Source organism: Pongo pygmaeus, chromosome 22, assembly GCF_028885625.2.
Source record: "Pongo pygmaeus isolate AG05252 chromosome 22, NHGRI_mPonPyg2-v2.0_pri, whole genome shotgun sequence".
Lineage (NCBI taxonomy): Eukaryota > Metazoa > Chordata > Mammalia > Primates > Hominidae > Pongo > Pongo pygmaeus.
This window is the reverse complement of record NC_072395.2, coordinates 59,129,089-59,152,555: the sequence shown is the minus strand read 5'-3', so window position 1 is coordinate 59,152,555 and position 23,467 is coordinate 59,129,089. Positions and strand designations below refer to the sequence as shown.

The 23,467-nt window shown below is 49.3% G+C and overlaps 1 protein-coding gene and 1 long non-coding RNA gene across 4 annotated transcripts in view; one reads left to right on the top strand and one right to left on the bottom strand.

Moving 5' to 3' along the window:
* The window catches only part of LOC134738953 (uncharacterized), an 11,650-nt gene extending 8,572 nt beyond the window's left edge, over nt 1-3,078 (bottom strand). Inside the window, exon 1 of the long non-coding RNA XR_010125250.1 lies at nt 2,914-3,078. This is a non-coding gene — a long non-coding RNA (uncharacterized LOC134738953). The remainder of the gene's footprint in view (nt 1-2,913) is intronic.
* Nucleotides 1,786-23,467, top strand: SPATC1L (spermatogenesis and centriole associated 1 like). 3 transcript variants are annotated; one of them, XM_054468372.1, is made up of 4 exons: nt 1,786-3,394; nt 15,631-15,981; nt 22,550-22,701; nt 22,912-23,467. In XM_054468372.1, exons 1-4 carry the CDS (start codon nt 3,202-3,204, stop codon nt 23,236-23,238), a joined length of 1,023 nt encoding a protein of 340 aa, XP_054324347.1. In that variant the 5' UTR covers nt 1,786-3,201; the 3' UTR covers nt 23,239-23,467. The 3 variants fall into 3 exon arrangements, with proteins under 3 accessions (XP_054324347.1, XP_063515738.1, XP_054324348.1); XM_063659668.1 differs by having other exon boundaries at nt 1,861-1,937; XM_054468373.1 differs by having other exon boundaries at nt 3,212-3,264; nt 22,912-23,454.

The window sequence follows — 23,467 nt, the reverse complement described above, 5'->3', positions numbered from 1 at the left end:
GGGTGAACAGGCAGAGTACAGAGGTTAGGAGGTGAGAGGGGTGAACAGGCAGAGTACAGAGGTTAGGCGGTGAGTGAGGTGAACAGGCAGAGTACAGAGGTTAGGAGGTGAGAGGGGTGAACAGGCAGAGTACAGAGGTTAGGAGGTGAGAGGGGTGAACAGGCAGAGTACAGAGGTTAGGAGGTGAGAGAGGTGAACAGGCAGAGTACAGAGGATTTTTAGGGCAGCGAAACTGCTCTGGCCTGACACTGTGATGGTGGATACAGGTCATTATACATTTGTCCAAAGCCAGAGAATGTGCAGCATCAAGAGTGAGCCCTAATGTAAACTGTGGGCTTTGGGTGATGATGATGTGTCCATGTAGATTCATCAGCTGTAACAAATGGACCACTCTGGGACTGGGTGTGGGTGTATGCGCCTGTAATCCCAGCTGCTTGGGAGGCTGAGGCAGGAGGATCTCTTGAGCCCAGGCATTTGAGGCTGCAGTGAGCCGTGATCATGCCACTTGCCCTTCAGCCTGGGCAACAGAGCAAGACCTTGTCTCAAAAAAGTACCACTTTGGTACAGGACGTTGATAATAGGGGAGGCTGTGCATTTGTTGGGGCAGAGGGGGGAAATCTCTGTATCTTCCTCTCAATTTTGCAAGAACCTAAAACTCCTCTTAAAAAAGTCTTGAAAAAGACAAAAGCACAAAGGAAACCAGAGAATATTTCAAGCTGAATGAGAATAAAAACATGACATTAGAATTTGTGGGGTGTAGTTAAAGCTTGATGCCCGTGCTCCACAGCCACAGGAAATGGACAAACTACCTGACAGCCACAATTGTCAGCAAAACGCACATGAGGGAAAAACATAAAATATAAGTAGCGTTGTATGTATTTAAGAAATTGATTTAGAAATTTAAAACTTTCCCAGAAGAAATCTAGTTCTAGATAGCTTCACAGATGAATTCTATCCGACGTTTAAGAAGGAACACCCAGAAAATGGTGCGGAATCCCTGCGGCTCATTTTAAAAGGCCAGTGTTCCAAAGCCAGACCAAGACATCACAAGAAAAGGAGATTCAGATCAATTTCCCCTGTGAGCATAAAAATACTTAAGATATTAATAAATTGAATCCAGCGCTATATTAAAAGGATAATGTGTCAAGATCAGAAAACTGTCAGAGTGTTGACAGGTCCGTGGCTGGAGAGTACGTGACGTCAAGAGAAGGTTTCCTTGGAGCGGGAAGAGGAGGGCATTTAAAAATATGATGGGAGGAGCCAGGGCAGGAAAAGCCATTCAGGGCCCCGTGGGGCTCACAGCGTGGGGCGCATCTGTGACTCACCCCTCGCTTCTCTCTCTGCCCTGCATCCTGGACGCCCTGCATGCCCTCATCAGTGGGCTGTGTCTGGGCCCCCGTTGTCTTGATCTCAGGTGTGAGCCCTGTGGTGCAGCACCAGGCTGGTTGGGTTGTGTCAGGAACGCTCGGGGTGTAGAAACCTCCTTTCTCCACAAAGCCTGACTCGAGACTTTCTCTCCTAGAAGCAACCTTCCCCTAATCTGGCCGTCCGGGCTGAATGAAGCTGGTGTTCCCCCGGGGGCATCTGCGCCTGAGTGCCCTTGGTGGTCCTGAGTGCCCTTGGTGGTCCTGAGTGCCCATCACAGGGCTGGAGGTGTGGCCGGCCCACTGGGTTGGTGGTGGTGGGTGCCCGTCACAGGGCTGGAGGTGTGGCCGGCCCACTGGGTTGGTGGTGGGTGCCCGTCACAGGGCTGGAGGTGTGCCCGGCCCACTGGGTTGTTGGTGGTCCTGAGTGCCCATCACAGGGCTTGAGGTGTGGCCGGCCCACTGGGTTGTGTTTTCTGCACTACGTCCCTTCCCACAAGGATGAGATGACCCATCTGTTGCATCCCGGCTGCTGCTAAAACAAGACCCTCGGAGCCAAGAAACAACACTGAGGTGATTTACTTTCCCAAGTAATTGGAGAAGCAGGGAGTCAGGGTGGGTTTCAAGATGGTCGCACTGACTGAGGACAGATGCCTGCTCTAGCAGGACCCCGTGAGCCACAGCCCTGTGTGACGGGCCCAAGGGGCCATGGCCATGGGTTGGGGGTGTCCTCAGTTATGTGCAGGCAGGAGCAGTGCAGTCAGGAACAATTGGTGTCTTAGACATGGGCGCTTGTGGTCTGAGGGGTGGACATGCACTGCTGGACCCTTCTCATCAGGGAGTGAGGTCAGCAGGTGGCCTCCAGCCCAGCCCTCAGGGCCACCCAGCGCTCCAAAGCATGTGGGGACCATCATGGGGCTGCCCCAGGCTGGTCTCCCCCCGAGGCTGGTCTCCCCCCGAGGCTGGTCTCCCCCCCGAGGCTGGTCTCCCCCCCCAGGCTGGTCTTCACCCCAGGCTGGTCTCCCCCCGAGGCTGGTCTCCTCCCCCAGGCTGGTCTCCTCCCCCAGGGTGGTCTCCCCCGGCAGGCTGGTCTCCCCCACAAGGCTGGTCTCCCCCACAAGGCTGGTCTCCCCCCCAGGATGGTCTCCCCTACAAGGCTGGTCTCCCCGCCAGGCTGGTCTCCCCCCGCAGGCTGGTCTCCCCCCGCAGGCTGGTCTCCCCACCAGGCTGGTCTCCCCCCCATGCTGGTCTCCTCCCACTGCCCTTGCCAGCCCCTCCTTCCTCAAGTGTGGGTGCCAAGGACGGACCCTGATGAACACCTGCACATCAGATGCCGCCCTGGGTGCCGGGGTCCACAGGAAACTGCACTGGGATCCCTGTGTCCTGGGCAGGTCCTATGGGAAGTGCAGCCCACGTGTTACTCGGGTGAAGGCAGCGTCCCCACCCAGCCTGAGGACACCACACAGGGTGGACACCCTACCCTGGCTGGGCCACTCAATGGGGAGTGGCTTGGACGCCCCCCTTGGAGTACAGTCCCCACATCCCGTACCTGCCTAATGTCCTTGGCATTCTCGGGCCCCGGTCATAGTGTGGGAGTGGCTGCCTGTGCACGCCACGGGTCTCCAGCTTCACTGCCTCAACGGGGCCACGAGCCATCACCGAGGCAGGCAGGGGTGCTGGGCACCTCATCACTAGGGCAGTGACATCACAAGGCGTGGAAGGCGGCGGTGGCTACGGAACTCCGTGCCTGGGCTGTTTCTGTGGTGCCTGCGGGCTCTGGGCTCCCACCTCCATGGGGCTGCAGGAGCCGTGAGGGACAAGGAGGGACGCACCCGCCATGGCTGAGGGCGGCGAGCTGATGAGCCGGCTCCTGAGCGAGAACGCGGACCTGAAGAAGCAGGTGCGCCTCCTGAAGGAGAATCAGATGCTGCGGCGGCTGCTTAGCCAGAGCTGCCAGGAGGGCGGTGGCCACGACCTGCTCCCACCCAGGGCGGCCGCCTACCCTGAGGCCGGCTCCCCCGGGAGCGGAGGTGAGGCGCCGCCCAGCTCAGATGGCCTGGTGGATGGGGGGGTTGCGGGACGCTTGCTCCCCGGGAGTCAAGGGTGGCGGCCAGCTCCCTGATGCAGGAGGTTACGGGCACCTTTCACACCCTCGGGTCTTAGTAAAGCAGGACCAGGTGGTGGGTTCTGCTGTTGCCCTCAGGTGAGGCCCCTCCCCTCCCCTTCGGTCACTGGTGAAGTGGGAATGGTCAACCGCTGGCAGGTGGACTGGTCAGCTGCAGTCATGGAAGTGTCCCCATGGGGTAGAGCAGGTGGCATGCAGGCTTGTGGGCCTCCAGGGCCCCAGGCAGCTCTTCCAGGCTGGTCCTGGCTGGCAGTTTGCTCTGCTGCGTGTGTCTCTTCTCCTCCTGGGTCGGGGCGAGGAGGGTGTCAGACCAGCCACATGAGTCCCATGAGTGCTGTGTCGCATCCACTCATGTCCCCGGCCAGAGCCAGGCCAGCCCCATGGTGGGAAGGTCCCACCCTGGGGAGGCCTCAGAGCCACTGGCCAGGGGAGCGAGTAGGGACAAGTGGGCGCCTGTCCCTGCGGGGGTGGGAGTGTGGGGCCATGATCCACTCACCACATAGTATTGACTCCAACCTTCTGTGGCTTTTTGCTGAAAAATATATATATATATATAGGGTTTGATCACTTTCTGCAAAGTAGTAGGCTTTATTCTAAAAGTTTTGGGAAAAACATTCCCTGTTCCTGCATGTGATTTGGGGTGGGGCTGACAGGTGTACCCTTGACTTTTCGTTGGGATGGGGGGCAGAGGACAGAGTCCCTGACCCAGCACTGCCTGGGACTCCCACGGCCAACCTCACCTTCCCACCCGGCCGGGCCCGGAAAGGACGTGGTCAGCCTGCCTGGTCCTGGACGATGGAGCAGGCAGCCTCACCAGTGCCTGTGAACGCTGCTGTCTGCTAGCACGAGCCATGCCCGGGAGGCCAGCTCTGCTACTCACCAAGGGGCCACTCCAGCACCTGCGCTGCGGGGGTTGCTTCCTGAGTCCTTCTCAAATGCCGGCCACCACCCTCAGATGTGCACTCTGAGCAGGCACAGCGTGCAGGAGGCACTCTCCGCAGCCAGGCCCCAGGCCCTGCTCGGAGCTCCGTGGACAAGCCTGAGAGTGAGCATGTCTGGAAGCAAAGAGGGGAATCCATGGCAGCATCCCCACACCTTTGGTCTCTGGTGACAGGCAGGGGCTCCTCGCAGGGAGCTGGGAGGAGAGCACCTCGCCAGGATGTGCGGGGACAGTGTGGCTGGGGAACCTCACGCCTGGGGGCCATGCCGTGCGAGGCCCCAGGTTCTGCGTCTCCATCAGTGGCCACTGAGCCCCACGCTCACCACAGGGCGTTTGCTGGGCAGACCTGCGCTTACGGTGCTGGGCCACGTGCAGGGTCCCGTTCACAGCACTTGTGAGGCCCGGGCACTGTGGCTGCAAAAGGGCCCTTAATCTGTTCGGTGCGTGCGGACCACCGCAGGCTGCGTGCCCCGGGCTGCGTTGCTGTCCTCCTCCTCAAGAATGAATCACCCTGGGACGGACCTCAGGGCTGACAGAGTGCTGGTGCCTCCCCTGGCAGGAGAGGGGCAGACCCTCGACCCTTGCCCAGGCTGTGCAGTCCCCAGAGGGACCCTTGTGAGGGGCTGAGTCAGGGCGGGGTCTCTGTGACCATGGCTACTGCCCCTGCCCTTGGGTCACCTTGGCAAACCCAGGTCTTGCTGGACACGGGTCTTGGGAGGAGCCTCAACCTGAGGCCAGCAGGTCTTCCACAGAGGGCCTTGGAGCCCCCGCTACACGGTATGGGGCAGGCTCAGTGTGGCCCGGGCTGGCAGCGGGGAGGGGCCTGCACAAGACCACCCTCTAAACTCTGCCACTTGAATGGCAGCGTGTGGTGCACCCTTGATGCTCTGGGCCTCAGCACATGCTTGGGAATGTACCTGGGGCTGTGGGACGCTGCATTCAGGACCAGCCCTCAGCAGAACTGGGGTTGGGAAAACCAGCACTGAGCTCCTGCAAAAAAGGAGAAGTTTATAAACAAAGGAACCACCACCAGCAACTTTTGCATGTTGCCGAGACTTCCTTAGCATCTGTGTTCAAAACAGGATGAGTAAAAACCTGCTTTTCCTACGGATTCAACAACACGTGCTCGTGGTAAACTTATAAACGCCGTGGAGGATGCAGTGTTTAAGGGTCAGGCCATGCCTCCGGCCCCCCTCCCCAAAGGCAGCCACAATCAATGTTTTCTTGGGTTTTCTCTGGAACTTTGGTGGAGATCTGTGTGTCTGTCTATGTATCTTTTTGGCCCACCTACACAGGATTGTGCTGTTCCGCAACTTGACTTTTGCCCCTTAACCATGCATTTCACGGCATTCCCCACCAGTCCTTATCTGCAGATCTCCCCGGTACACTTGAACACTGGACTCCTTCTGTGGGGGCCCCAGGCAGGCAGCACTGTTCCCAGTTCTCTGTGACCGTGGACGCCGCTGCCGTGGGTGGCCTGTGCAGCCACCCTGTGGCTTTGTGTAGGGGATCCCACACGTGGGTCCTCGGGTCAAAGGCTGTGTGCATTTGAAATGTTGAAATAGACACTGTCAAACGCTCTCCGAAAGGCCCCTACGCCCCACGAATGGAGGAGGAGGGCGCTGCACCGGCATCGTTCCCACGTCACAGGAGGGCTCATCTGTCCCCGTCAGCTGGGCAGCAAGGCCTCCAGGTCTTCTCACCCAGGTTTACAAGTGAGTGACGCGAAGGGCCAGTGGGAGCAGCAGTCCTCTGCCTCCCCTCCTGGATGCCCCATCTCGTTTCCCTCGGGATCCTCCTGGTCCCTCCAGCACTGCCACGATGCCACTCGCCATGTCTCCACTGGAGAGGTGTCCCCTGGAGGACAGCCAGGCCCCCCCAGCTTGCCCATTCGCTTCCTAGTTGTTGGTGGTGGATTGTCAGATGATTTCCAACAGTGGTGAGGATTCTCTATGTGCAACTCCTGGTCACTCCTTCCCTCTGACACGATAGAAGATTGTTCCTGTGTTGTTAGATGTATTTTAAAATGGCCATGCAATATTGCAGATTCAGATGAACCACAATGTAATGAATTCTCCTTCAGTTTGAAATTAAAGTTTTTCTTCCCCTTGAGGTAAATAACACCACAAAAAGGTTTTAAGAATTTTTATATTTAAGGTTATTTCCATTGGATTTTTTTTTTGGGGGTGTGTGTGATTTTTTTTACTTTTATGGAGATGGGATCTTCTATGTTGCTGGTCTTGAACTCCTGGGTTTAAGGGACCCTTCTGTCTCGACCTCCTAAAATGCTGGGATTACAGGTGTGAGCCACCGTGCCTGGCCTGTTATTTTTTTCTCTTTTTGAGACAGGGTCTGTGTTCCCCAGGCTGGAGTGCAGTGGCATGATCATGGCTCACTGCAGCCTCGACCTCTGGGGCTCAAGCAATCCTCCTACCTCAGCCTCCCGAGTAGCTGGGACTACAGTGCTTGCCACCATGAGCGGCTAATTAAAATTTTTTCTTTTTTTGTAGAGACAGGGTCTCCCTATGTTGCCCAGGCCGGTCCCAAACTCCTGGGCTCAGGTGATTCTCCCACCTTGGCCTCCCAAACCATTGTGATTACAGGCATGAGCCGCTGTCCAGCTGGATTTATTTTTAAAAAATAGAATCATTGATTCAGAAGGCAGGAGTAAATGGTTTTTTATTTGTTTGTTTGTTTGTTTTTGAGACACAGTCTGGCTCTGTTGCCCAGGCTGGAGTGCAGTCGTGTCATCTTGGCTCACTGCAACCTCTGCCTCCTGGGTTCAAGCGATTCTCCTGCCTTGCCCTCCCCAGTAGCTGGAATTAAAGCTACCATGCCCGGCTACTTTTTGTATTTTTACAAAAAGTAAAATACCACCATGCCCGGCTACTTTTTGTATTTTTAGTAGAGATGGGGTTTTGCCATGTTGGCCAGGCTGATCTTGAACTCCTGACCTCAGGTGATCCACCCACCTCGGCCTCCCAAAGTGCTGGGATTACAGGCATGAACCACCGCACCTGGCCGTGTATTTCTTTTTTAAAAAACTTTTAAGTTCAGGGGTACAAGTGCAGGCTTATTACATAGGTGAACTTGTGCTATGGGAGTTTGTTGTACAGATTATTTTGTCACTCAAGTATTAAGCCTAGTACATTAGTTATTCTTCCTGATCCTCTCCCTTCTCTCACCCATCACCATCTGGTAGGCCTCAGTGTCTGTTGTTCCCCTCTATGTGTCCACGTGTTCTCATTGTTTAGCTCCCACTTATAAGTAAGAGCATGTGGCATTTGGTTTTCTGTTCCTGCATTAGTTTGCTGAGGATAATAGCCTCCAGCTCCATCCATGTTCATGCAAAGGATATGATCTCATTCTTTTTTTTTTTTTTTGAGATGGAGTTTCACTCGTGTTGCCCAGGCTGGAGTGCAATGGCACGATCTCAGCTCGCTGCAACCTCCGCTTCCCGATTTCAAGTGATTCTCCTGCCTCAGCCTCCCAAGTAGCTGGGATTACGGGCATGCACCACCATGCCCAGTTAATTTTGTATTTTTAGTAGAGACGGTTTTCACCATGTTGGTCAGGCTGGTCTTGAACTCCTGACCTCAGGTGATCCACCTGCCTTGGCCCCCCAAAGTACTGGGATTACAGGCATGAGCCACTGCTCCCGGCTGATCTCATTCTTTTTTATGGCTGCATAATATTCCATGGTGTCTATGTACCACATTTTCTTTATCCAGTCTACCACTGATGGCCATTTAAGTCGATTCCATGTCTTTGCTATTGTGAATAGTCTGCAATGAACATAAGCGTGCATGTGTCTCTATAATAAAATGATTCATATTCCTTTGGGTATATACCCAGTAATGGAATTGCTGGTTGAATGGTATTTCTGTTTTTAGGTCTTTGAGGAATCGCCACACTGTCTTCCACAATGGCTAAACTAATTTATACTCCCACTAACAGTGTATAGGTGTTCTTTTTCTCTGCAACGTTGCCAGCATCTGTTGTTTTTTTGACTTTTTAATTATAGCCATTCTGACTGGTGTGAGATGGTGTCTCATTGTGGTTTTTATTTACATTTCTTTAATAAGCAGTGATGAGCTTTTTTTCATATGCTCGTTGGCCGTATGTCTTTAGAAAAGTGTCATGTCCTTTGCCCACTTTTTAATGGGGTTGTTTGTTTTTTTCTTGTAGATTTCTTTAAGTTCCTTATAGATGCTGAATATTAGACCTTTGTCAGATGCATTAGTTTGCAAAAATTTTCTCCCATTCTGTAGGTTTGCTGTTTACTCTGTTGATAGTTTATTTTGCTGTGCAGAAGCTCTTTAATTAGATGCCATTAGTCAATTTTTGCTTTTGTTGCAATTGTTTTTAGCATCTTTGTCATGAAATCTTTGCCCATCCCTATGTTCTGAATGGTATTGCCTAGGTTGTCTTCCAGGGTTTTTATAGTTCTGAGTTTTACATCTAAGTCTATAATCCATATTGAGTTGATTTTTGTATATGGTGTAAGGAAAGGGTCCAATTTCAGTCTTCTGCATATGGCTAGCCAGTTATCCCAGCACCATTTATTGAATAGGGAGTCCTTTCCTTATTGCTTGTTTTTGTCAGGTTTGTTGAAGATCAGATGGTTATAGGTGTGCAAACTTATTTCTGGGTTCTCTGTTCTGTTCTGTTGATCTATGTACCATGCTGTTTTGGTTATTGTAGCTCTGTAGTATAGTTTGAAGTTGGGTAGTGTGATGCCTCCAGCTTTGTTATTTTTGCTTAGGATTGCCTTGGCTATTCGGGCTCTTTTTTGGTTCCATGTGAATTTTTAAACAGTTTTTTTTTCTAGTTCTGTGATTAATTTCAATGGTATTTTAATAAGAACAGCATTGACTCTATAAAATTACTCTGGTCAGTATGACCATTTTTATGATATTGATTCTTCCTATGCGTGAACATGGAATGTTTTTCCATTTGTGTAATCTCTGATTTCTTTGAGCAGTGTTTTGTAGTTCTCCTTGTGGACATCCTCCACCTCCCTAGTTAGCTGTATTCCTAGGTATTTTATTCTTTTTGTGGCAGTTTTGAATGGGAGTTCATTCCATTTGATTTGGCTCTTGGCTTGATTGTTGTTGGTATATAGGAATGTTAGTGTTTTTTGCACATTGATTTTGTATCCTGAGACTTTGCTGAAGTTGTTTATCAGCTTAAGAATCTAGGTTGATTTCAGCTTTCTACATATGGCTAGCCAGTACAAAAATTAACTCAAGATGGATTAAAGACTTAAACGTTAGACCTAAAACCATAAAAACCCTAGAAGAAAACCTAGGCATTACCATTCAGGACATAGGCATGGGCAAGGACTTCATGTCTAAAACACCAAAAGCAATGGCAACAAAAGCCAAAATTGACAAATGGGATCTAATTAAACTCAAGAGCTTCTGCACAGCAAAAGAAACTACTATCAGAGTGAACAGGCAACCTACAAAATGGGAGAAAATTTTCGCAACCTACTCATCTGACAAAGGGCTAATATCCAGAATCTACAATGAACTCAAACAAATTTACAAGAAAAAACAAACAACCCCATCAAAAAGTGGGCGAAGGATATGAACAGACACTTCTCAAAAGAAGACATTTATGCAGCCAAAAGGACACATGAAAAAATGCTCATCATCACTGGCCATCAGAGAAATGCAAATCAAAACCACAATGAGATACCATCTCACACCAGTTAGAATGGTGATCATTAAAAAGTCAGGAAACAACAGGTGCTGGAGAGGATGTGGAGAAATGGGAACACTTTTACACTGTTGGTGGGACTGTAAACTAGTTCAACCATTGTGGAAGTCAGTGTGGCGATTCCTCAGGGATCTAGAACTAGAAATACCTTTTGACCCAGCCATCCTATTACTGGGTATATACCCAAAGGACTATAAATCATGCTGCTATAAAGACACATGCACACGTATGTTTATTGCAGCACTATTCACAATAGCAAAGACTTGGAACCAACCCAAATGTCCAACAATGATAGACTGAATTAAGAAAATGTGGCACATATACACCATGGAATACTATGCAGCCATAAAAAATGATGAGTTCATGTCCTTTGTAGGGACATGGATGAAACTGGAAACCATCATTCTCAGCAAACTATCGCAAGGACAAAAAACCAAACACCGCATGTTCTCACTCATAGGTGGGAATTGAACAATGAGAACACATGGACACAGGAAGGGGAACATCACACTCTGGGGACTTTTGTGGGGTGGGGGGAGGGGGAGGGATAGCATTAGGAGATATACCTAATGCTAAATGATGAGTTAATGGGTGTAGCACACCAGCATGGCACATGTATACATATGTAACTAACCTGCACATTGTGCACATGTACCCTAAAACTTAAAGTATAATAATTAAAAAAAAAAAAGAATCTAGTTTGAGACTATGGGATTTTCTAGATATAAGATCATGTCATCTGCAAACAGGGATAGTTTGACTTCCTCTCTTTCTATCTGGATGGGCTTTATTTCTTTCTTTTGCCTGATTGCTCTGATCAAGACTTCCAATACTATGTTGAATAGGAGTGGTGAGAGAGGGCATTCTTGCCTTGTGCCAAGTTATGAGGGGTTGAGTTTTGATGTTGGTTGTGAGTTTGTCATACATAGCTCTTACTATTTTGAGGTATGTTCCTTCAATACCTAGTTTATTGAGCATTTTTAACATGAAGGGTGTTGAATTTTATTGAAAGCCTTTTTTGCATCTATTAAGATAATCATATAGTTTTTGTCTTTAGTTCTGTTTATGTAATGAATCGCATTTATTGATTTATTTTGAACCTACCTTGCATCCCAGGGATAAAACCTATTTGATTGTGGTGGATAAGCTTTTTGATGTGCTGCTGGATTTGGTTTGCCAGTATTTTGTTGAGGATTTTTGCATCAATGTTCATTAAAGATATTGGCCTGAAGTTATCTTTTTTTGTTGCATCTCTGCCAGGTTTTGGTATCAGGATGATGCTGGCCTCATAGAATGAGTTAGGGAGGAGACTCTCCTCTTCAACTTTTTGGAATAGTTTCACCAGGAATGGTACCAGCTCTTCTTTGTACATCTGGTACAATTCAGCTGTGAATCCATCTGGTCCTGGCTTTTTTTGTTTGGTAGGCTATTTATTACTGACTCAATTTTAGAGCTTGTTATTGGTCTGTTCAGGGATTCCATTTATTCCTAGTTCAGTCTTGGGAGGGTGTATGTGTCCAGAAACTTATCCATTTTTTCTAGATTTTCTAGTTTATGCGTATAGAGGTTTTCATAATATTTTCTGATGGTTGGTTGTATTTTTGCAGGGTCAGTAGTAATATATCCCTTATTTCTGATTGTGTTTACTTGAACCTTCTCTCTTTTCTTCTTTATTAGTCTAGCTAGTGGTATATCTATTTTATTAATTTTTTCAAAAAACCAGCTCCTGGATTCATTGATGTTTTGAATGGTATTTTGTGTCTCAGTCTCCTTCAGTTCAGCTTTGATTTTGGTTATTTCTTGTTTTCTGCTAGCTTTGGGATTTGTTTGCTCTTGATCCTCTAGTTCTTTTAGCTGTGATGTTAGGTTGTTTGATTGAGATCTTTCCAACTTTTTGATGTGAACATTTAATGCTGTAAATTTCCCTCTTAACACTGCCCTAGGTGTGTCCCAGAGATTCTGGTCTGTTGTATTTTTGTTCTCATCAGCTTCAAGGAATTTCTTGATTTCTGCCTTAATTTCACCGTTTACCCAAAAGTCATTCAGGGGCGGATAATTCAATTTCCATGTAATTGTGTGGTTCTGAGTGAATTTTTTAGGCTTGATTTCTAATTGGGTCTATTGTCATCTGAGAGATTGTTTGTTATAATTCCAGTTGTTTTGCATTTGCTGAGGAGTATTTTACTTCCAATTATGTGATTGAATTTAGAGTGTGTGCCATGTGGCAGTGAGAAGAATGTATATTCTATTGTTTTGGGGTGGAGAGTTCTGTAGATATCTATCAGGTACATTTGATCCGGTGCTGAGTTCATGTCCTGAATATCTTTGTTAATTTTCTGTCTCAATTATCTGTGTAATACTGTCAGTATGGTGTTAAAGTCTCTCACTATTATTATGTGAGAGTCTAAGCCTCTTTGAAGGTCCCTAAGAACTTGCTTTATAAATCTTGGTGCTCTTGTGTTGGGTGCATATATATTTAGTGTAGTTAGGCCTGCTTGTTAAATTGAGCCCTTCACCATTGTGTAATGCTCTTCTTTGTCTTTTGATCTTCATTGGTTTAAAATCTGTTTTGTCAGAAACTATGATTGCAACCCTGCAATCGTAGTTTTCCATTTGCTTGGTAGATTTTTCTCCATGCCTTTATTTTGAGCCTATTTGTGTTATTGCATGTGAGATGGGTCTCTTGAAGACAGCATACCAATGGGTCTTGGTTCTTTATCTAGCTTGCCATTCTGTGTCTTTTTTTTTTTTTTTTTTTGAGACAGAGTCTTGCTCTGTCTCCCAGGCTGGAGTGCAGTAGCACAGTCTCGGCTCACTGCAACCTCTGCCTCCTGGGTTCAAGTGATTCTCCTGCCTCAGCCTCCCAAGTAGCTGGAATTATAGGTACCCAACACCATGCCTGGCTAATTTTTGTGTTTTTTAGTAGAGATGGATTTTCATCATGTTGGCCAGGCTGGTCTTGAACTCCTGGCCTCAAGTGATTCACCTGCTTCAGCCTCCCAAAGTGCTGGGATTACAGACATGAGCCACCATGCCTGGTCTGTTTGATGACCTTGAGGTTTTGATTGTGGTATAAGGTGGATTCAGCCAACTGGCTTCATTTATGGAATATTTAAGGGGCCAGTGCCCAGCTCCCAACTCCTGGACTGCATGCTCTAGCTCTGGGGGACTTGTTTTGGGCCCTGACTTTGTTCTCTGGCTCCTTGAGGTTTGGAATCCACTGCACTGGGGGGCTGAGGTACTGCAGCTGCAGCAGAGTGGCTGGCAGATGCAGGGTGCCTGCCTTCCTGTGGGGGTTCACCACAGTGGTGGAGGCAAAGCAGCTGGGGTGGGGATGGGGGGCTCCTGTTGGAGACTGTGTGCAGTCACTCTGGAGGTACTATAGGCATGGGGCAGGGTGCTGGTGGGCACAGGTCTAGGTGCCTTTTCTGTGCCCTGCAAGCAGGAGTGATCGCTCAGGGTGGGGGAGGATCCACTGTTCTCTGCTCAGTGTTAGGTCAAGGGCAGGGTTCTGGCAGGTATGGGGCTTGCTGGCTCTGTGTCTGCCAAGGCTTCATCTGCAATGGAAGTCTGTAGGGAAAGGGGAGGCCGACTGGACTCCTGCATGCTGGTGGGGGAAGGAAAACAAAACCCACCTGTGCAGACATCAGCAGAGTGATGTGGGGAGTTGCTTGGGCCCAGGGGAAGCTGCAATATGAGGAGGGAGCAGGCAGGCTGGTGCGCGGCCGTCGCGGCTGTCTCACTGGAGCTCTCCACTGGCCAGGCACAGTCTGCCAGCACAGAGGCTATGGTGAAGGCCCCCAGGGCACTCAAGACTGCCCTGCAAGCAGGCGTGGCCAGGCTGGGGCCCCAGGAGAGGCCAGCAGACAAAGGGGTGCTCACGATCTCGGCTCACTGCAAGCTCCGGTAGGCACATTTTAAGGTATAAGTTTTTGATATGGCTCTGAACCCTTTCTCTAATATGTATTTGCTTTATTGCTAGGAGAATACACATGACATGGAGGTAGAATAGAATTTCCTAAGCCATAAAGGCACAGATAAGCTAAATTTGACCAGGGATTGGGGAAATGCCACATGACCTCATCAGCCTGGTTGGGGAATACTCAGTCCTCATGAGGGTGTGGGGCCAGGAGCTGTTGGTGGGCATGGCCCCTCCCCCTTGGTGTGGAAAGCAAAGAAAGTGCACACACTGAGCCCAGCGTTGGACCACAGAGGATGCTAACAGAGCAGGAGGCTCCTCCTGGGCCACAGAGGATGCTCACAGAGCAGGAGGCTCCTCCTCAGCCACAGAGGATGCTCACAGAGCAGGAGGCTCCTCCTGGACCACAGAGGATGCTCACAGAGCAGGAGGCTCCTCCTCAGCCACAGAGGATACTCACAGAGCAGGAGGCTCCTCCTCAGCCACAGAGGATGCTCACAGAGCAGGAGGCTCCTCCTCAGCCACAGAGGATGCTCACAGAGCAGGAGGCTCCTCCCAGACCACAGAGGATGCTCACAGAGCAGGAGGCTCCTCCTCAGCCACAGAGGATGCTCACAGAGCAGGAGGCTCCTCCTCAGCCACAGAGGATACTCGTAGAGCAGGAGGCTCCTCCCGGACCACAGAGGATGCTCATAGAGCAGGGGGCTCCTCCTCAGCCACAGAGGATGCTCACAGAGCAGGAGGCTCCTCCCGGACCACAGAGGATGCTCACAGAGCAGGAGGCTCCTCCTGGACCACAGAGGATGCTCACAGAGCAGGGAGGCTCCTCCCCATCCACAGAGGATGCTCATAGAGCAGGAGGCTCCTCCTCAGCCACAGAGGATGCTCACAGAGCAGGAGGCTCCTCCCGGACCACAGAGGATGCTCACAGAGCAGGGAGGCTCCTCCCCATCCACAGAGGATGCTCACAGAGCAGGAGGCTCCTCCTGGGAGGCTGATCACAGCTGTGTGTTTGCACGGAAACATGGAAACAGGCCCTGTCCATCAATAGGGCAAGGGATAAAAATTCAGTGTGTGTGCCTGTGTGTGTGCTCATGTGTACAGAGGTGCCAGGAAACAGTTAAATGAACCAGGTAGCTACCAGATGGCTCAACGTGGATAAATCTCAAAGAGATAATACAGCAGCAAAAAGTTCAGTTGCAGAATGAAATGTGTAGGGTGGTACCATTTATGTACAACTTAAGCATATAAAAGTCATTCTCCAGTGTGTGTGCGCACAGGCAGGCAGGAGGCACACGGAGGCCTGCCCGCTTGCTGTGCCCATAGACGCAGCACTCCCACGGGCAGGATGGGCACCTGTGGCCACTTCACCACATCCAGCTCCTCCTTTTACACCTCAGGCCTGAGGGGAAGGAGGATGCTCTGAAGCCAGGGAAACCCCGGCAGGTGTTGAAGCTTGGGGTGGGGTGCATAGGGTTTGTTAACATGTTCTTTATACTTCTCAGGAATGTTTTAGGAGCATCAGCCTGACTTCTCATCTCTTTCCTCCCCGCCTCAGTTCCAGATTTCGGAAGGTTCACGAGTGTTGCCGACACGCCCTCCCAGCTGCAGACATCCTCCCTGGAGGACCTGCTGTGCTCACATGCCCCCCTGTCCAGTGAGGACGACACCTCGCCGGGCTGTGCAGCCCCCTCCCAGGCACCCTTCAAGGCCTTCCTCAGTCCCCCGGAGCTGCACAGCCACCGAGGCACCGACAGGAAGCTGTCCCCGCTCCTGAGCCCCTTGCAAGACTCACTGGTGGACAAGACCCTGCTGGAGCCCAGGGAGATGGTCCGGCCTAAGAAGGTGTGTTTCTCGGAGAGCAGCCTGCCCACCGGGGACAGGACCAGGAGGAGCTACTACCTCAACGGTATGGCCGGGTGCAGGGGCACCTGGGTGGGCCCCCAGTGCAGGCTGGCAGCTGTGGGGAGGGCACATCTGGGCGGTCAGGCAGAGCCGTTTCTCCATGCAGTCACACAGAGTGGAGGGAGGAGAGCCAGGCTGGGAGGCTGGGGTCCAAGGCTGTGTCTGTCCTAGTCTTTTGTCCATCTTTAAAGATAAAATGGGTTGCTTATCTTCTTCTTGGGAAGTTGTGAGAGTTTTTTATGTGTCTGGATATGAGTCCTTTTTTGGGTGTATGTTTTGCAGATATGGTCTCCCACTCCATGGTTTTTCATTTTCATAATAATGTTTTTTGATGAGCAAAACTGTTTAATTTGATGATGTCCAATTTATTGATTTTTCTTTTGTATTTTATGCTTTTTATGTTCAGTTTAAGAAATCTTTGCCAAGCCCAAGGTCACACAGATTCTCTTCTATGTGTTGTTCTAGAAGTTTTATAGTTTAGGTTTTACATGTAGGTCTCTGTTCAATTCCAAGTTAATTTTCATATATGGTGTGAGGTTTGCATGTAGATGTCCACCTGAGGCTCAGGCCAGCCTCCCACCTCAGCCTCCCAGGTATCTGGGACTACAGGTGTATGCCACCAGGCCTGGCTAATTTTTTGGTTTTTGTGTTTTTGTTATTGTAGAGATGAGATTTTACTATGATGCCCAGGCTGGTCTTGAACTCCCGGGCTGAAGCAATTCGCCTGCCTCGGTCTCCCAAAGTGCTGGGATTACAGGCATAAGCCACCATGCCTGGCCTGTCAATTTTATTTATCTTTTCAAATAACCAATTTTTTGTTACATTGATCTTTTGTATTGTTTTCTTCATTTAAATTTCATTTATTTCTGCTCTGATCTTAATTATTTTTCTTCTAATTTTGGATTTGGTTTGCTCTTGCATTTCTAGCTCTGTAAGATGAATCATTAGCTTGTTTATTTGAAGTTTTTCTACTTTTTTGATGTAGGCACTTATAACTATAAACTCTTAGCGTTTACAGCTATAGCTCTTAGTGTGGCTTTTGCTGCATAGTACATACTAGGTTTTGGTGTGTTGTGTTTCCATTATCATTTGTTTCAAGACATTTTAAAATTTCCTTCTTAATTTCTTCATTGATGCACTGGCCATTCAGGAGCATATTGTTTAATTTCTATGTGTTGGTATAGTTTCCAAAATTCCTTTTGTTATTGATTTCATTTTATTCCATTATGGTCGGAGAAGATACTTGATATAATTTCAATTTTTTGATTTTTAAAGACTTGTTTTGCAGCCTAGCGTATGGTGTATCCTTGAGAATGATCCATGTGCTAATGAGAAGCATGTGTATTCTGCACCTGTTGGAGATGAAATGTTCTGTAAATATCTATTATGTTCATTTGGTCTATAGTATAGATTAAGTCTGATATTTCTTTGATTTTCTGTCTTAAAGATCTGTCCAAGGGTGAAAATGGGTATTGAAGTCTCCAGTTACTATTGTATTGGGGTCTGTCTCTCGATTTAGCTCTAGTAATATTTGCTTTACATATCTGGGTGCTCCAGTGTTGGGTGCATATATTTATAACTGTTTTATCCTCTTGCTGAATTGACCCCTTTATCATTATATAATGACCTTCTTTGTCTCTTGTTATAGTTTTTGTCTTGAAATCCACTTTGATATGACTATGGCTGCTATTGCTCTTTTTTGGTTCTCATTTGCATGGAATGTCTTTTTCTATCCCTTTATTTTCAGTCTATGTGTGTCTTTATAGGCGACGTGTGTTTCTTGTAGGCAACAGATGATTGGGTCTTGTTTTTTTTTTTATCCATTCAGCCACTCCTGTCTTTTGATTGGAGAGTTTAGTCTATTTACATTCAAAGTTTCTTGGTTGTTTTTGACCAAACTCACACACCATCATTCATCGATTTGACTGTGCTGTAATTTTTTTTTTTTTTTTTTTTTTTTGAGACAGGGTCTCACTTTGATGCCCAGGCTGGAGTGCAGTGGTGCAATCTCAGCTCACTGCAAACTCCACCTCCTGGGTTCAAGCGATTCTCAGGCCTCAGCCACCCAAGTAGCTGGGGTTATAGGCACGTGCCACCACGCCCAGCTTATCTTTGTATTTTTAGTAGAGATGGGGTTTTGCCATGTTGACCAGGCTGGTCTCGAACTCCTGACCTCAAGTGACCCGCCCACCTCAGCCTCCCAAAGTACTGAGATTACAGGCATGAGCTACCGCACCTGCCTATTTACATTCAAAGTTATTATTGATAATGATTTACTCCTGCCATTTTGTTATTTGTTTTCTCATTGTTTTGTGGTCTTCCCTCCTCTTTATCTAGAAGAGTTTGTGTTGAATTGGTGTTATTTATTCCTTAAGTGGTAGAATTCACCGCTGAAACTACCGGAGCCTTGAATGGTCTCTGTAGGAACATTTTCCCCCTACAAATTCCATTTTATTGATAATGTCAACTGAAATTAAGGCTGTTGAGACAAATAATTTGATAAAGGTTTATTGGAAGCCAAATGTGAGGATCAACCCAGGGGAACACACCAACAAAGTTGAGAGTGTTCTGGAATCTAAGTCAGAAGGCTTCTATAGGAGAGGCTAGGAGGAGGGAAAGGACTCCTCATATTCATGTTGTCCTTTTCTAGTCAGAAGGCTTCTACAGGAGAGGCTAGGAGGAGGGAAAGGACTCCTCATACTTCTATAGGAGAGACTAGGAGGAGGGAAAGGACTCCTCATACTTCTACAGGAGAGGCTAGGAGGAGGGAAAGGACTCCTCATACTTCTACAGGAGAGGCTAGGAGGAGGGAAAGGACTCCTCATACTTCTACAGGAGAGGCTAGGAGGAGGGAAAGGACTCCTCATACTTCTACAGGAGAGGCTAGGAGGAGGGAAAGGACTCCTCATACTTCTACAGGAGAGGCTAGGAGGAGGGAAAGGACTCCTCATACTTCTACAGGAGAGGCTAGGAGGAGGGAAAGGACTCCTCATACTTCTACAGGAGAGGCTAGGAGGAGGGAAAGGACTCCTCATACTTCTACAGGAGAAGCTAGGAGGAGGGAAAGGACTCCTCATACTTCTGTAGGAGAGGCTAGGAGGAGGGAAAGGACACCTCATACTCAGGTTGTCCTTTTCTTTGGAGGGTACAACGCAGGTTACAAGCATTGGCTACAGATGACAACATACAGGCCAACACATCTCTGTGTAAGACAGTCAGTAAACCTTTATGATTCAGGAATAAATCAGCGTCTTTTCAGTGCATTAATCAGCACATCAGCAATCTGAGGAAATCATGGTAAGATTCTTTACTCAGGGACCATTGATCACAAGACCTTCCCAAGCAGGCCAGTTTGGAAGTCTGTTTACTTTTAAACTGTCAAATGTGACCTGTAAGGTTATCAGATATAAGGCTATTCAGAGTATCTATTTCTTCTTGAGTGAACTTTGGTAGTTTGTGTCTTTTAAGGAATTGGTCAATTTCATCTAGGTTGTCAAATTTATTGGCATAAAGTCATTCCTAATACTTCCTTGTTCTTTTTATGTCTGTAGAATCTGTGGTAGTGGCATCTCTAATTTCTGTTAGTGGTAATTTTTGTCTTCTTTCTTTTTTCCCCTAAGTCTGGCTAGAGGTTTATCAATGTATGGCCTTTTTCCTTTGAAGAATAGGTTTTTGGCTGGATCTTACAGAGCCCAGGTTGGGCTAGAAATCATTTCTAGAACCTATATTAGAATCATTTCTCATCTATAGCATGTTTCTTCTACCTCATTTTTGCCTTGGTGGGGGGATGGGAGAAAGAGCTTGATTTTTTTTTTTTTTTTTCTTGAGACAGAGTCTCACTCTGTCGCCCAGGCTGGAGTGCAGTGGCGCGATCTCAGCTCACTGCAACCTCCACCTCGCGGGTTCAAGCCATTCTCCCGCCTAAGCCTCCTGAGTAGCTGGGATTACAGGCGCCCGCCACCATGCCTGGCTAATTTTTGTATTTTTAGTAGAGACGGGGTTTCACCATGTTTGCCAAGCTGGTCTCGAAATCCTGACCTCGTGATCCACCCACCTCGGCCTCCCAAAGTGCTGGGATTACAGGCGTGAGCCACTGCACCTGGCCAAGAGCTTGATTCTTGATGAGAGAAATACATTGATACAGAAGGAGGAAATTACACCTGCTCCTCCACACCCCTCATTGGCCCTAACACACTTCTGTGCAGTGTGTTGACGTATCTCTTCTGCAGCCTTGAAAAGTGATTGGGAAAGAAATACACTGAAAACTACAAACATTATTGAAAGGAATGAAGGAAGACATAAATGACCAGGCACGGCGGCTCACACCTGTAATCCCAACATTTTGGAAGGCTGAGATGGGCAGATTTCTTGAGCCTAGGAGTTCAAGACCAGCCTGAGCAACAGGGCGAAACCCCATCTCTACCAACCCCCCACCCCCCAAGTTAGCTGGGCGTGGTGGTGCATGCCTGTAGTTCCAGCTATTCAGGAGGCTGAGGTGGGAGGATCACTTGAGCCCAGAAGGTAGAGGTTGCAGTGAGCTGAGATCATGCCACTGCACTCCAGCTTGGGTGACAGAGCAAGACCCTTTCTTCAAACAAACAAACAAACAAACAATAAATAAATAAACAGAAAAACATCTTGTGTTCACAGATTAGAAAACTTCATATTGTTTAATAATCAATAATTTTGATACGGATTACATTGGATCTACAGATTCATGCAATCCCAGTCAGAATCCCAGTGGCTTCTTTACAGAAATTGACAAGCAGAAACTGAAATTCATATAGAAGTGTAAGGAACCAGAATAAGAAAAAACGATCTTGAAAAAGGAGAACATTGAAGGACTCATACTTCCCAGTTTCAAAATTGACTATAAAACTTACAGGTAACAAGACTGTGCTACTGTCATAAGGATGGACATACAGATCAATGCAATGGAATGGGAAGATCAGAAATAAACCTGTACATAGACGGTTTTCAACAAGAGTGCCAAGACAATTCAGTAGGGACAGAATACTGTTTAACAAGTGGTGCTGGAACAAAGAGGTATCCACATGCCAAGGAATTAAGCTGGGCCTTACTCCACACCACATACACAGACTAACTCAAAATGGATCAAAGACCTAAGAGGTCTCAAAGAGCTGAGGCCAGAAAACTCGTAGAAAAGCCACAGGGGTAAATCTCCATGACCTTGGATTTGGCAATGGATTCTTCGAGATCACATCAAAAGCATGAGCAAAAGAGAGAAACAGACAAATTGGGACTTCATCAAAAGTAAAACAAAACAAAAAAACAAACTTTTGTGCTTCAAAGGACAGTATCAAAAAAATGAAAAGCCAACCCGGAGAATGGCAGAAAACATTTGTAAATTGTGCGTTTGAAATGGGACTAGTATGCAGAATATTTAAGAACTCTGACAATTCAACAGTAAGAAGACAAAAAATCCAATGAAAAATCACTATAGGACCTGAATAGATATTTCTCCAAAGAAGATACAGTATATAAATGGTCAATAAACACATGAAAAGATGCTCAAATCACTGGTCGTTAGTGAAATGCAAATGAGATACTGTTTCCCATCCTCCAGGAAAAAGATGGACAAGGTCATGTGCTGTTATGGACTCGGATGCCATCAGAGGCTGTCCTGGGGAGGGGGGTTCGGAAGCAGGTTTTGTGGGAGCATTGGAGTCTCCTAAGTAATGTCGAGGAATTAATTAAAATAGAATGTCCTGGGCCAGGTGCAGTGGCTCACGCCTGTAATCTCAGCACTATGGGAGGCTGAGGCGGGCAGATCACCTGAGGTCAGCAGTTCGAGACCAGCCTGGCCAACATGGTGAAACCCCACCTCTATTAAAAATACAAAAACTTAGCTGGGTGTGGTGGCACACGGCTGTAGTCCCACTACTCTGGAGGCTGAGGCAGGAGAATCACTTGAGCCGGGGAGGCGGAGGTTGCGGTGAGTGGAGATGGCACCACTGCACTCCAGCCTGGATGACAAGAGTGAGGCTCTGTCTTAAAAAAAAAAAAAGTCCTGCCAATCCAGCGGTCCTCTTCTCAGAGGTAGGAAAGAATGAAGCAGTTTTATTGAATAAACATTAAAGCAGCCTTTGATGCCCAGAAGTTGCCAAGACAGGACTCTCCCCCTTCCTCCCAGCCAAGCCGACTGGCCCTGTTCCACAGGCGTCCTCACTGGAGGGCACCCGTCCCAACTCACACCTCCAGGGCCGGGTTCCTCTGTCCTCGCAGGGGCTGACGCTGGGGCAGGCTCCCACGCTGGGGCAGACTCCCCCGTGACAGGGGACCAGTCCCCACCCTCGAGATTAAAAGGTTTACCTCATCGCAAAGGGACAGAAGGGAGCCGAGGACAGGGCACAGGGCGAAGGGAAGGCTGTCTTGCCCTTTGGCACTTTAAGAAGCTCCTTTGCTTTCAGACTCTATTCGCCAGACAGTGGGGGGTGGCGGCAGGTGGGGGGAGGGGGTGGAGGAGCCGCCCCCCACGTGGCCGAGGGCACCCTCGAGGGCAGTGGATCCTCGTGCTCCCCTGACCTTGTCCCCGGCCGTCCCTCTCCCAGAGATCCAGAGCTTCGCGGGCGCCGAGAAGGACGCGCGCGTGGTGGGCGAGATCGCCTTCCAGCTGGACCGCCGCATCCTGGCCTACGTGTTCCCGGGCGTGACGCGGCTCTACGGCTTCACGGTGGCCAATATCCCCGAGAAGATCAAGCAGGTGCGCGCCGCGGGGAGGGCGCGGCCAGGAGGGTGCGGGGCGCTCGGTCCGTCCCTGTGAGGCCCCCAGATCTTGGCTGCTGGCCGGGCACTGTCCGCAGGAGGGGACCCCGGGGACCCAGGCGGGGGGCGGGGCAGGGGTCGGCCCTGGGCCTGGAAGTCCCCGTCCGAGGGCCCCGAGCCGCCCCCCATCCATGCGCTGCGCCCGCAGACCTCCATCAAGTCCCTGGACGGCTCCGTGGACGAGAAGAAGCTGCGCGAGCTGACGCAGCGCTACCTGGCCCTGAGCGCGCGCCTAGAGAAGCTGGGCTACAGCCGCGACGTGCACCCGGCGTTCAGCGAGTTCCTCATCAACACCTACGGAATCCTGAAGCAGCGGCCCGACCTGCGCGCCAACCCCCTGCACAGCAGCCCGGCCGCGCTGCGCAAGCTGGTCATCGACGTGGTGCCCCCCAAGTTCCTGGGCGACTCGCTGCTGCTGCTCAACTGCCTGTGCGAGCTCTCCAAGGAGGACAGCAAGCCGCTCTTCGCCTGGTGAGCCGCCCGGCGCCCGCCGCCTTGCCTGCAGTAAACGCGTTTGTTCCACCCGGGGCCGCGGTGCCTCCTGCGCGTCCTCTCGGAGGGGAAAGGGCCGCGCCCCCCGCGCGCGAGGCCAGAGAAGGCCCCTCTCCCACCCGTGCTGGGCCCCGACCGCAGCCCGCCGCTGCCGGCACCTGCGGAGTGCTTGTCACCCCTCATTAAAATCATCCGTTTGCTTGTCTGCCTTT